General features: G+C 45.3%; 1 protein-coding gene across 9 annotated transcripts in view; it reads left to right on the top strand.

Moving 5' to 3' along the window:
• Positions 1–13,653, top strand: part of zmiz2 (zinc finger, MIZ-type containing 2) — a 36,680-nt gene that overhangs the window by 15,784 nt on the left and 7,243 nt on the right. For 4 of the 9 annotated variants that reach the window (XM_021601926.2, XM_021601935.2, XM_021601932.2 and 1 more), the window contains 14 exons: positions 2,740–2,908; positions 3,245–3,496; positions 3,615–3,800; positions 4,642–4,719; positions 5,238–5,457; positions 5,727–5,868; positions 6,023–6,119; positions 7,097–7,249; positions 7,656–7,761; positions 7,889–8,046; positions 8,181–8,248; positions 8,333–8,401; positions 9,453–9,694; positions 11,298–11,413. In XM_021601926.2, coding sequence (XP_021457601.1) covers positions 2,740–2,908; positions 3,245–3,496; positions 3,615–3,800; positions 4,642–4,719; positions 5,238–5,457; positions 5,727–5,868; positions 6,023–6,119; positions 7,097–7,249; positions 7,656–7,761; positions 7,889–8,046; positions 8,181–8,248; positions 8,333–8,401; positions 9,453–9,694; positions 11,298–11,413 — 2,056 coding nt within the window. The remainder of the gene's footprint in view (positions 1–2,739; positions 2,909–3,244; positions 3,497–3,614; positions 3,801–4,641; positions 4,720–5,237; positions 5,458–5,726; positions 5,869–6,022; positions 6,120–7,096; positions 7,250–7,655; positions 7,762–7,888; positions 8,047–8,180; positions 8,249–8,332; positions 8,402–9,452; positions 9,695–11,297; positions 11,414–13,653) is intronic. The other 5 variants (XM_021601930.2, XM_021601928.2, XM_021601934.2 and 2 more) reach the window with 5 other exon arrangements.

Here is a 13,653-nt window from a genome sequence, read left to right as displayed (position 1 = left end):
GAGGCAAAAGGTATGGCAATTAAGTCTGGCAGTCCAACTGATTGGCAAACATACTGCAAATTAAGAAATCATGTGACTAACCTAAATAAAAATAAACTAGACTATGAAACGAAGATAAATTATATAAAGAATGATAGTAAAAAGCCAACTTGGCTCCTTCATTTATTGAATCAGATGGCTCATTCATCACAAAGCCCACTGATATCGCAAACTACTTTAATTACTTTTTCATTGGCAAGATAAGCAAACTTAGGGATGACATGCCAGCAACAAACGCTGACGCTACACATCCAAGTATATCGTACCAAATTATGAAAGATGAGAATTGTACTTTTGAATTCCGTATGGAAGACAAGCCACCAGGGTCTGACAATCTAGATGGAAAATTACTGAGGATAATAGCAGACGATATTGCCACTTCTATTTGCCACATCTTCAATTTAACCCTACTAGAGAGGGTGTACCCTCAGGCCTGGAGGGAAGCTAAAGTCATTCCGCTACCCAAGAAAAGTAAAACCCCCTTTACGGTCTCAAATAGCCGACCAATCAGCCTGTTACCAACCCTTAGTAAACTTATGACCAGATACAATGCTATTTTACAGTAAACAAACTGACAGCAGAATTTCAGCATGCTTATAGGGAAGGACATTCAACAAGCACTGCACTTACACAAATGACTGATGATTGGCTGAGAGAAATTGATGATAGAATGATTGTTGGGGCTGTCTTGTTAGACTTCAGTGCAGCTTTTGACATTATCGATCATAGTCTGCTGCTGGAAAAACGTATGTGTTATAACTTTTCACCCCCTGCTATAATGTGGATAAAGAGTTACTTGTCTAACAGAACACAGAGGAATTCTTTAATGGAAGCCTTTAAAATATAATCCAGTTAGAATCAGGAATTCCCCAGGGTAGCTGTTTAGGCCCCTTGCTTTTTAAATTTTTACTAACGACATGCCACTGACTTTGAGTAAAGCCAGAGTTTCTATATATATGCGGATGACTCAACACTACACGTCAGCTACTACAGTGACTGAAATGACTGCAATACTCAACAAAGAGCTGCAGTTAGTTTCAGAGTGGGTGGCAAGGAATACGTTAGCCCTAAATATTTCTATAACTAAAAGCATTGTATTTGGAACAAAACACTCACTAAACCCTAAACCTCAACTAAATCTTGTAATAGATCATGTGGAAATTGAGCAAATTGAGATGACCAAACTGCTTGGAGTAACACTAGATTGTAAACTGTCGTGGTAAAAACATATTGATGCAGTAGTAGCTAAGATGAGAAGTCTGTCTATAATAAAGCAATGCTCTGCCTTAACAACACTCTACAAGGCAGGTCCTACAGGCCCTAGTTTTGCGCAGCTTGACTACTGTTCAGTCGTGTGGTCAGATGCCACGAAAAGGACTTAGGAAATTTGCATTTGGCTCAGAACAGGGCAGCACGGCTGGCCCTTGGATGTACACAGAGAGCTAATATTAATAATATGCATGTCAATCTCTCCCGGCTGAAAGTGGAGGAGAGATTGACTTCATCACTACTTGTATTTATGAGCGGTATTGACATGTTGAATGCACCAAGCTGTCTGGCAAACAGCTCAGACACCCATGCATAAGGCATGCCACGAGGTCTCTTCACAGTCCCCAAGTCCAGAACAGACTATGGGAGGCACACAGTACTACATAGAGCCATGACTACATGGAACTCTATTATACATCAAGTAACTGACACCAGCAGTAAAATTAGATTTAAAAAACACCTTATGGAACAGCGGGGACTGTGAAGCAACATAAACATTGGCACAGACTCATGCATACACACACGCACTATACACACACATTGATTTATTACTGTAGATATGTGGTAGTGGTGGAGTAGGAGCCTGAGGGCGCACTGTGTTGTGAAATCTGTGAATGTAATGTTTTAAAATGATATAAACTGCCATAATTTTGCTGGACCCCAGGAAGAGTAGCTGCTGCTGCTTTTGCAGCAGCTTATGGGGATCCATAATAAATGCAAATACAATAAGGTTTGTGCTAATGAATACAACCCTGAACTTTTCTTCTCCATTACAAAATGTGTAAAGTTTCATTAGCTGAATGAACACAACCCAGGGCTCCAGTCAGTCAGACACATGGGGAGAATTTGAATTGCATTTGATTTGGTTTCCTCTTCCTCTCAAAGCCCATTTGTTGAGAAGGACAGAGCAGAGGTCCATACCCTCTGATCTTGTCATCCAATTGGTTTTGAGAAGGAATCAAGGAAATGCCCTTGAGATTCTCCCATGGAGACTCCACTGGTGGAGGAAGGTTTATTTATGCTGTGTGAGTGAGTCATAGTGCTATGGGAAGATCCACGTTCTCTCCTCGTCTGCTTCTCAAAACCCATTGAATGAGAAAGACGGAGGTCCCTCCCCTCTGGCCTTGTCCTCCAATGGGTTTTGAGAAAGAGGGGAGGAGAGGGGACGTGAGGAGTATGCAATTGAGATCTTCCCTATGTCGCTGTGTGTCTCTGTCAAAGCAGCAGGCTGCGTCACTGCTGTCTGTGGGGGGTTCTTCATGGAGTCAGAACAAGAGCTACGTGTATCAGAGAGGGAGTCCCACCCACATCTCCGAGCAAGCCACACACACACAATCAACACTCATTGTGCTTGGCCACTATGGAGTGAGTTGCAAATAATTCTCACTTTCTATCCCCCTCTCTCTCTCCCTCTCTCTGTGTGTATCTTAGTTACTCTAATAATGGTGGTGGAGGGGGAATGGGCCAACGCCCCCCCTCTGACTTCACCCAGGCTGCTGCCGCTGCTGTTGCCGCCGCTGCTGCCACGGCAACCGCCACTGCCACGGCAACAGTTGCCGCCATCCAGGAGAAGCAGAACCAGGAAATGAACTACGGCCAGGTAAGCGGCTCCACCTTACCTTGTGTGAGCTTTCCTCTAAATAGTGGGCTATTTCTTAAACCATTTATTGGGGGGGATATTGTGCTTCTGTTTGGTTCATTGTTAGAGCTCATTACACACCCTGCAGGACAGAGCAGGAACTAGCTCTGCCACACCCACACACGCTCCAGACTCCAGAGACATGGGCTTGATTAGAGGGAGAACATAAGTATTTTTTAGCAGGCTGTTTACACGTCTACATAATCTGTCTCTGAGGAGAAACCACACTGTAAGTCCTATCTCTTCATCGGTCTGTTTCTCTCCTTTTTTTTCTCTTTTTTGTTTCTGTCTCTTCAGATGGGCGGAGGACCATCCTCCTACAGTACCCAGTTCCTGTCCCACCCGGGCCCCCAGCAGGGTGGGCCCCGCGGCCCCCCGGGGATGAGCCCCAGTGGGATGGTCCAGTCCCGGCCTGGACAGCACCCCTCAATGGGGGGCATGGGGTACCCCTCGCACCCCTCCCAGGGTCAGGGCCAGAGGATGTCCCAGCAGCACCCAGGCTACCCAGCAGGTCAACAACAGGGGCTCAAACGCCCCTATCAATCTGAGGTACACTTAGAATATACACAGAGCAAACACATGCAAGACACTAACACGCGTCAACATGAGCTTACAAACTCCCCCCCCCCCCCCCCCCCCCCCCCCCCCCGTCCCGTCCCTCCCCCAGGGTTTCCCAGGGCAGCAACAGTATGGTTCAGGGGGCATGTCTCCGTACCATGGTGGCCAGCCCCTCCAGTACCCCCCCGGCCCCCAGCAGCGCCCGCCCCAGTCCCCATCATACCACCCCAACCAGCGCATGCCCCCCATGGCACAGTACCAGCAAGGTCCACCCAACCCGGCACAGTACTACAAGGTAAGCCGTGAGATCACACTCCTGTGTTTAGGTTAACTTGTGAAAGGGGCTAGCAGTAATGCAGCCGACCCAAGATCACACACGTCCTCCATTTAATAGGGGTTCGATATCCGCTTACACCTTATTTTACTTCCCTTTCATCTCTCACATTTTTGTTCACAAATAAAAGCTTTAAAATATGAAAGTGGAATGGAATTCTGTTTTCCTTAATAAAAATATAGATTTTAAAGTAAGTATTTTACATTTAATTTACATCTGTCATTTAGCAGATGCTATTATCTGGAGCGAATGACATGAGCAATTAGGGTTAAGTGCCTTGCTCAAGGGCACCAACAGATTTTGTCACTTTCTCTGCTCAGGGTTTTGAACCAGCGACCTTTTCAGTTACTGGCCAAATGCTCTTAATTGCTACATGTTATTGACCGCTACCTCTTAGTGTCTGTGGTGATGCTGATCTTGTGCTGATATTTTTTCATGTTTTATTTAACCCTTATTTTACCAGGTAAGTTGACTGAGAACAAATTCTCATTTACAGCAACGATCTGGGGAATAGTTACAGGGGAGAGGAAGGGGGATGAATGCGCCAACTGGAAGCTGGGGATGATTAGGTGGCCATGATGATATGAGGGACAGATTGGGAATTTAGCCAGGACACCTAGGATAATACCCCTACTCTTACGATAAGTGCCATGGGATCTTTAGTGATGGCTCCCTACACAGGGCAATGTCCCCAATCTCTGCCCTGGGGCATTGGGATATTTTTTTTTTAGAATAGAGTTAAGAGTGCCTCCTACTGGCGCTCCATCCAACACAACTGATTATTGTGTGTGTGTTTAAACAGGAGCAGCAGTACAATGGGCAGCAGGGTAACATGCCACCAGGAGGCTACAACGCCTTCACACAGGCTGCTGTCAATGCGGTAAGCCACCTTGTGTGTGTGTGTGTCTAGCTTAGCGGTGTGGAGGAGATGGTCCTTTGCTTTGGAATGTTTGGGTCCTTTGCAAATGTAATTTATAATTGTAATTTGTCGATCCAAATAAAGAACATGTGTTAGGCTGTGGCACACAGGGATTTTGTGTCAGCAATTAGATTGCGCTAAATGGTTTTTCAATGCGAGTCATACGTTGACATAATATGGACAACGGAGATGATTGTCTGTAAAAAAAGAAATTTAAAATCACAATTGCTGTATGCTACTCATCTAAAAAATAGTTGACTAGAGTTGACAATTAAATAATTAATATACAATTGAATCTGTGTTCATGCATGTCTTTATAGCCGTAGTGTTACACAGTAACTGATTCAGAGGGGTTGGGTTAAATGCAGAAGACCAATTTTTGTTGATTGCATTCAGTTGTACAACTGACAAGGTATCCACCTTTCACTTTATGTATTGTAGCCTTATGATGATATCTTCTATTTAAAACTCTCCCTCAGCAGGGTGGCCGAGTGATGCCGGGGTACCCCAGTTCTCCTTTGGGGGGTAACCCAACCCCTCCCATGACTCCAGGCAGCATGCCCCCCTACCTGTCACCCGGTGGGCCTGGACCGGACACCAAGCCCCCCTACCTCCCCCAAGGCCCTGACATCAAGCCCCCCTACCTCCCCCAAGGCCCTGACATCAAGCCCAACATCAACTCCCTACAGCCCCCCACTGGTGAGATACTTACTGCAGCACACACTCCTTTATCATGTTATTGGACTAATGGAAATGTATTGAGAGAGACCTGGGTCGTGTTCATTAGACACCAAACCGGAAAAAAAACAGACTGAAATGAGAAGAGACTGCCTGGACGTGTCCAGTAAGAAATGCACATTTTTGTTTTCCTTTACAAAATGTTCCTTTGTGTTCCTTAATGAACATGACCCTGGGACCAATTCATAGGTTAAATACCTGTGCACTCTCATTCCCCTCCCCCTGTTTAGGTAACCCTAGCGACGACCTGCGGCTGACCTTCCCGGTGCGCGACGGCGTGGTGCTGGAGCCGTTCCGATTGGAGCACAACCTGGCAGTCAGCAACCATGCCTTCCAGCTGCGAGACTCTGTCTACAAAACCCTCATGATGAGGTCAGAGCCCACCGCCTCTCAACCAATCACTTAGCCGTTTCTGTGACGTGATCCAGTGTGTTTTAATACCGTGGAGTTTAGAGTTTTACCACATTATTAATTAATGACACTGGTGTGTGTGCATGCGTGAATCTTTTGACTGTGTGTGTCCTAGGCCTGACCTGGAGCTGCAGTTTAAGTGTTATCACCATGAGGACCGGCAGATGAACACTAACTGGCCCGCTTCCGTACAGGTACAATCACACTTACAGGTACAATCACACGTACAGGTACAATCACACGTACAGGTACAATCACACGTACAGGTACAATCACACGTACAGGTACAATCACACGTACAGGTACAATCACACGTACAGGTACCCATTCAAATATATACACACACACACAGAGAGATCGATCAAAGCATAACAGACGTTTCCCAAGATAGCAGGGTTTTTTTTTTCTTCACATACAACTGGATCTATGTGCATGTACACACATCCAAATCAGAATGGGTTAGGCTGGGATTACGCTCCCCTAAGCGCTCTCACTTATGCTTGCGTAAAGTTACAAATTCTGGCATGCACCGAAATCTCAAAGTTGTTGTGGAGTCTCAGCAGAGTTCATTTAGTGCAAGGGTGGGCAGTTCCAGTCCTCAATGGCCTGATTGGTGTCACATGTTTGCCCCAGCGAACACACCTGACTCCAATAATCACCTAATCATGATCTTCAGTTTAGAATGCCATTTGATTAATCAGCTGTGTTTGCTAGGGACGGAGAAAGTGTGACACCAATCAGGCCCTCGAGGACTGGAGTTGCCCACCCCTGATCTAGTGTTAATCCAGCCTTGGTTTCTGGGTTAACAAGTTGATGAAAGACAACTGTGAATTAGCTAGCCATTTGAGCCACAGGGTAGCATTCAGTAGGGTACAAGGTACTGAACATTGTAGATATGGTATTTCTTACTCAATATCTCTACTCTGGATGTCTGTTCTACACAACATATTTCTGTTCAAACGTTCCACAATGCTGCACCCTATACTGAAGGTGGCCCAAGGCCCATGTTCATAAATCGTCTCAGAGTAGGAGTGTTGCTCTAGGATCCGTTTGGCCTTTTAGCTCATAACTAATACGATCATATGGACAGCGGTTACCTGATCATAGATCAGCACTCCTGCTCTGGGGCCAGTGTGACGACTGTGACTAGCGTGTTAGCCGACCCTCCATTCACCTGTCTGTCATGTAGGTTTCTGGTCCTTGCTTACAGGTGAGTGTGAACGCCACACCGCTCACCATCGAGAGGGGCGACAACAAGACGTCCCACAAGCCCCTCTACCTCAAGCAGGTGTGTCAGCCGGGACGCAACACCATCCAGATCACCGTCACCGCCTGCTGCTGCGTAAGTGGGTGGGGGGGGGGGGGTGCATGGGACATGTTTTGTATAGTGGGCAAAACTGTTTGCATTAATGACGTCATGGTTAGGTGGTATACTGGTTCTATAAGCATGTTTTGTTAACGTCTTTATAAAATCTTTATCTGGTCAGGAAACCAAAATATGAGGTCTTAGCAACAACGTCTTGATCTTGTCATGAAAAATCTTTGTTTACCTGGTTGTAACAGAGACCGGTTGGATGGAATCTGGTTTTATGACATCTTAACAACCAGTTTACAGCCAGAAAAGTACTTTACCTGGCAAATTTTGCATGCTGGATGTGCACATCTGTTGGTCTATAAGTGTTATGCAGGATCCAAATGAACCTCCCCCTGTCTCTCTCTCTCCCCCATCTCACTCTGTCTCCCTCCAGTCCCACCTGTTTGTGTTGCAGCTGGTCCACAGGCCATCAGTACGCTCAGTTCTGCAAGGTTTAATGAAGAAGAGATTACTGCCCGCAGAGCACTGTGTGTCTAAGAGTGAGTGGAACACACACACACACTTGATTGACTGCCTGGTTGGGGCTCAGAAAGACAGACTTTGTCGCAATTCTCACCTATTTTCTGGCCTGCCTTGTCTCCTCCCCCGCCATGTCCCTCTCCTCAGTTAAGAGGAACTTCAATAGTGGGACCATCCCTGGAACCACAGGGCTGAACGGAGAGGATGGTGTGGAGCAGACAGCCATCAAAGTCTCTCTGAAATGTCCCATCACCTTCAGACGCATCCAGCTGCCCGCTCGGGGACACGACTGTAGACATATCCAGGTGAGCGAGACACACGCACACTGGTGAAAACATACACATACACCCACAAGAACTTTCATACTATAACTCTAAACATCCAGGTGAGAGACACACACACACACCCTAAACGTCTGTCTGTCTCTCTCTCTCTGCAGTGTTTTGACCTGGAGTCGTACCTGCAGTTGAACTGTGAGAGAGGGACCTGGAGATGCCCTGTGTGCAAGTAGGTTAACACAACCATTTGCTGTTTTTCCCATAGGTAGACCTGTTGTTTCTTAGTTAACCTGACCGTGTCTCCACTCCACAGTAAAAGCGCTCTACTGGAGGGACTAGAAGTGGACCAGTACATGCTGGGGATTCTAATTTACATACAGAAGTAAGTGTGTGTGTGTGGGGGGGAGGGGTCCTTCTATCCTTGTGGGGACCTAAAATCCCCCAAAGTCCCCACAAGAATAGTAAAACAAGGACAATTCTCCCTCGTAGGGACATTTCCCAAATCCCCATGAGGACAAATGCTAGTTTAAGCTTAGGGTTTAGAGTTCCAGTAAGGGTGAGGGGTGAATGGTAAGGGTCGGGTTAGGGGTGAATGGTAAGGGTCGGGTTAGGGGTGAATGGTAAGGGTCGGGTTAGGGGTGAATGGTAAGGGTCGGGTTAGGGGTGAATGGTAAGGGTCGGGTTAGGGGTGAATGGTAAGGGTCGGGTTAGGTGTGAATGGTAAGGGTCGGATTAGGGGTGAATGGTAAGGGTCGGGTTAGGGGTGAATGGTAAGGGTCGGGTTAGGGGTGAATGGTAAGGGTCGGGTTAGGGGTGAATGGTAAGGGTCGGGTTAGGGGTGAATGGTAAGGGTCGGGTTAGGGGTGAATGGTAAGGGTCGGGTTAGGGGTGAATGGTAAGGGTCGGGTTAGGGGTGAATGGTAAGGGTCGGGTTAGGGGTGAATGGTAAGGGTCGGGTTAGGGGTGAATGGTAAGGGTCGGGTTAGGGGTGAATGGTAAGGGTTGGGTTAGGGGTGAATGGTTGGGTCAGGTTAGGGGTTAGGAAAAATAGGATTTTGAATGGGAATCAGTTTTAGGTCCCCACAAGGATAGAAGAAAAAAATGTGTGTATGTGTGTCTGTGTACACATCCCCTACTACAGGGGTGTTCATATCTGTGCCTGGAGGACCAGACTACTGCTGGTTTTCTGTTCTACCTGATAATGAATTACACCCACCTGGTGTCCATTTAAAAGGGAAGAATTTAAATACATGAGAAGTGGAACTAGCTTTGAGGTCTAATCTGAATTTGCCTTTCCTATGTCCATTTTTAGTTCTTCATTAACTTAGCCAGAATGAGGTCTAAAGTTAGGTGTCCTTGAAATGGGCCCTTCATCTTTCTCACCTTCTTTCTCTTCATTCACTAACCTTTCTCTCCCCCTCTTCCCTCCTCAGCTCGGACTATGAGGAGATCACCATTGATCCAGTGTGTGGCTGGAGGCCGGTGCCCATTAAACCAGACATCCACATAAAGGAGGAAGCAGACGGGCCTGTGTTGAAGCGCTGCCGGACGGTCAGCCCCAGTCACATGATGATGCCCAATGTCATGGAGATGATAGCTGCCCTGGGACCGGCCTCCTCGCCCTACCAGGGTCTACCACCTGGGGGCAGGAACACACCTGACTACAACAGCCAAGGTAGGGAGGAGACAGGCACACACATTCAGTACCAGTCAAAAGTTGACACACCTACTCATTACTGGGTTTTTCTTAAGACATCAAAGCTATGAAATAACACATGGAATCATGTAGTAACCAAAAAAGTGTTAAACAAATCAAAATATATTTTATATTTAAGATTCTTCAAAGTAGCCACCCTTTGCCTTGACAGACTGCACACTCTTGGCATTCTCTCAACCAGGTTCATGAGGTAGTCATCTGGAATGCATTTAAATTAACAGGTGTGACTTGTTAAAAGTTAATTTGTGTAAATTCTTTCCTTCTTAATGGTTTGAGCCAGTCAGTTGTGTTGTAACAAGGTAGGTGTGATATACAGAAGATAGCCCTGTTTGGTAAAATACCAAGCCCATATTATGGCAAGAACAGCTCAAATAAGCAAAGTCCATCATTACTTTAAGACATGAAGGTCAGGCAATACGGAACATTTCAAGAACTGAAAGTTTCTTGAAGTGCAGTCGCTAGTGCTATGATGAAACTGGCTCTCATGAGGACCGGCGAAGGAAAGGAAGACGGTTACCTCTACTGCAGAGGATAAGTTCATGAGATTTAACTGCACCTCAGATTGCAGCCCAAATAAATGCTTCACAGAGTTCAAGTAACCGACACATCTCAACATCGGCTGTTCAGAGGAGACTGCGTGAATCAGGCCTTCATGGTTGAATTGCTGCAAAGGAACCACAACTAAAGGACACCAATAAGAAGAAGAGACTTTCTTGGGCCAAGAAACACGAGCAATGGACATTAGACCAGTGGAAAGCTGGTCTAATGGAAATTTGATATTTTTCGTTCCAACTGCTGTCTTTTTGAGACGCAGAATATGTGAACGGATGACCGCTGCATGTGTGGTTCCCACCGTGAAGCATGGAGGAGGAGGTGTGATGCTGTGGAGGTGCTTTGCTGGTGACACTGTGATTTATTTAGAATTCAAGGCACACTTAACCAGCACAGCATTCTGCAGCGATACGCCATCCTAGCTGGTTTATTCTTAGTGGGACTATCAATTGTTTTTCAACAGCACAATGACCCAACACACCTCCAGGCTGTGTAAGGGCTATTTGACCAAGAAGGAGAGTGATGAAGTGCTGGATCAGATGACCTGGCCTCCACAATCACCTGACCTCAACCCAATTGAAATGTTTTGGGATGAGTTGGGCTGCAGAGTGAATGAAAAGAAACCAACAAGTGCTCTGCATATGTGGGAAGTCCTTCAAGACTGTTGAAAAAGCATTCCAGGTGAAGCTGGTTGAGAGAATGCCAAGAGTGTAAAGCTGTCATCAAGGCAAAGGGTGGCTACTTTGAAGAGTCTCAAATATAAAATATATACATTTTTGGTTACTACATGATTTCATGTGTTATTTCATAGTTTTGATATCTTCACTATTATTCTACAATGTAGACAATAGTCAAAACTAAAGGCAAACCCGTGAATGAGTAGGTGTGTCATATCTTTTGACTGGTACTGCACAGCAAATTAATTATATTGCCTCCTATTAGTTACAATTGAAATAGTTTTTTGCAACACAAGACTTCCACCTGTGTCTGTCCTGTGTTGTTCATCCAGCAGGTCAAGGATACTCCAGCCAGTCAGGCTTCTCTGAGTTCCCCAACACCCCTGGAACTCCAACCCTGAGAGACTTCACCTCCCCTGGACCACCTAACATCTACCAGCAGGACCAGGTAAACACACACACACACACAGATCCCCTCGGGCTACAGTGATATGGTTCCGGGGTAGATTCCATTTCAAGTCAGTCAGGCAGGGTCTGAAAGTGAATGGCCTAATGTCTGACTGGGTTAGAAAGGCAGTGAAGAAACACACACAAACACAGGGTCAAAGTACACACTGATGTTCCTACATCACAGGCTCCAATTAGGTCACTTAATGGATAACAGCGGAGCTGAACGAGATGGGTGAACATGAAAGTCCAAATGGACATACTTCGAAAGCATTGGCAAAAAATGTTATCCTGAAACAAGCACTTAATCTTCTAATTTATTTTCCATTATCTTTTCAGTTAATGGAATTAATTAGTTTGATTTGATACAATCGAAATGGATATAAAGTTGTTTCAGTCCAGGAAAGTGAACTATACACATATGATGTTTATCTGTTGGGAATGTGAACCACGCAATATTCTGGGTGCCTAGTCTTAGACTTCCCATTATCTCCCTTGGATTTACTAAATTATGTGCACAGGGCTCTACAGTGTGACCATTTTACTCGCATATGCGCCTAAATATTTTGCTGTGTGACCTAGAATTTGTGTTTAGGAGCACCAGTGCGCCTAGAAAGATTGAAGGATTCTAGATGTAATATCTCAAATATTTTTCATTGTGCTCCTGAATTACTGTGCGCCTACATTATTCAGCTTTTGCACACACGTGCTACTTGTAAAAATAAATGTAACAAGGGTCAGCGTAAGTGTGATACATCCACTAGAATAATATATGTAAGCAATATACAACGGGTGTGTCTAATCCTGAATTCTCATTGGTTAAACCTCATTCCAGCTGGTTTCTATTCCACAAGTAACCACTGGGATATGTATAAACCTTGCTGTCTGTCTCTCTGACATTTGCAACATTGTTTCAATATTCAAATTCGGTCTCCAGCTGTCCCATAGTAATGAACGTGTTGGGATGAGCCCAACATGCAGGCTACTTTTCTCAACAGGTCAAAATCATGAATCTGCATAATTTTTATGGAGATACACACACACACACACACACACACCAAATAACTATCAATAGAAAACAGGTGAAATGAAACAAAGTGCAGCTAGTTTGCAATCTTTCTAGCTTCAGTTTGAAGTGATTGTGTTAGCTGTATTGTTGGCTAGCTCTCGAACAACAGTGTCCTGGTGAGCACATTTTCTATGCCAGGTGAAATCGTGTATCATTGGCTCATTGTTATGGATGTACAGTGCATTCGGAAAGCCTTCAGACTCCTTTTTCCACATTTTGTTAAGTTAATATACAGCTTTATTCAACAACAAAAAGTATTTTAAACCATTCTCATCAATCAACACACAATAACCCATAATGAAAATGCAAAAACTGTTTTTATTTTTTTATTTTACAAATGTATTAAAAATAAAAACAAACCTTATTTACCTAAGCATTCAGCCCCTTTGCTATGAGACTTGAAATTGAGCTCAGGTGCATCCTGTTTCCATTGATCATCCTTGAGATGTTTCTACAACTTGATTGGAGTCCACCCGTGGTAAATTCAATTGATTGGACATGATTTGGAAAGGCACACACCTGTCCATATAAGGTCCCACAGTTGACAGTGCATGTCAGAGCCATAACCAAGCCATGAGGTTGAAGGAATGGGGAAGGGTACCAAAAAATGTCTGCAGCATTGAAGTTCCCCAAGAACACAGTGGCCTCCATTTTTAAATAGAAGAAGAACCACCAAGACTCTTCCTAGAGCTGGCCGCCCGGCCGAACTGAGCAACCGGGGGAGAAAGGCCTTGGTCAGAGAGGTGACCAAGAACCCGGTGGTCACTCTGACAGAGCTCCAGAGTTCCTCTGTGGAGATGGTTGTCCTTCTGGAAAGTTCTCCCATCTCTGCAGCACTCCACCAATCAGGCCTTTATGGTAGAGTGGCCAGACGGAAGCCACTCCTCAGTAAAAGGAACATGACAGCCCGCTTGGAGTTTGCCAAAAGGCACCTAAAGGACTCTGACCATGAGAAACAAGATTCTCTGATCTGATGAAACCAAGATTGAACTCTTTGGCCTGAATGCTAAGCGTCATGCCCTTCGGCGAACCTGTCAACATTGCTACGGTGAAGCATGGGGGGTGGCTGCATAATGCTGTAGGGATGTTTTTTTTTTTTTAGCTGCAAGGACTGGGAGTCTAGTCAGAATCGAGGAAAGGATGAACGAGGCAAAGTAAAAAGAGATCATTGA

This window comes from Oncorhynchus mykiss, chromosome 5 (assembly GCF_013265735.2).
Source record: "Oncorhynchus mykiss isolate Arlee chromosome 5, USDA_OmykA_1.1, whole genome shotgun sequence".
NCBI classification, from domain to species: Eukaryota; Metazoa; Chordata; class Actinopteri; order Salmoniformes; family Salmonidae; genus Oncorhynchus; species Oncorhynchus mykiss.
Note: the sequence above shows the minus strand (reverse complement) of the source record. Positions and strands in the feature narration are given on the sequence as shown.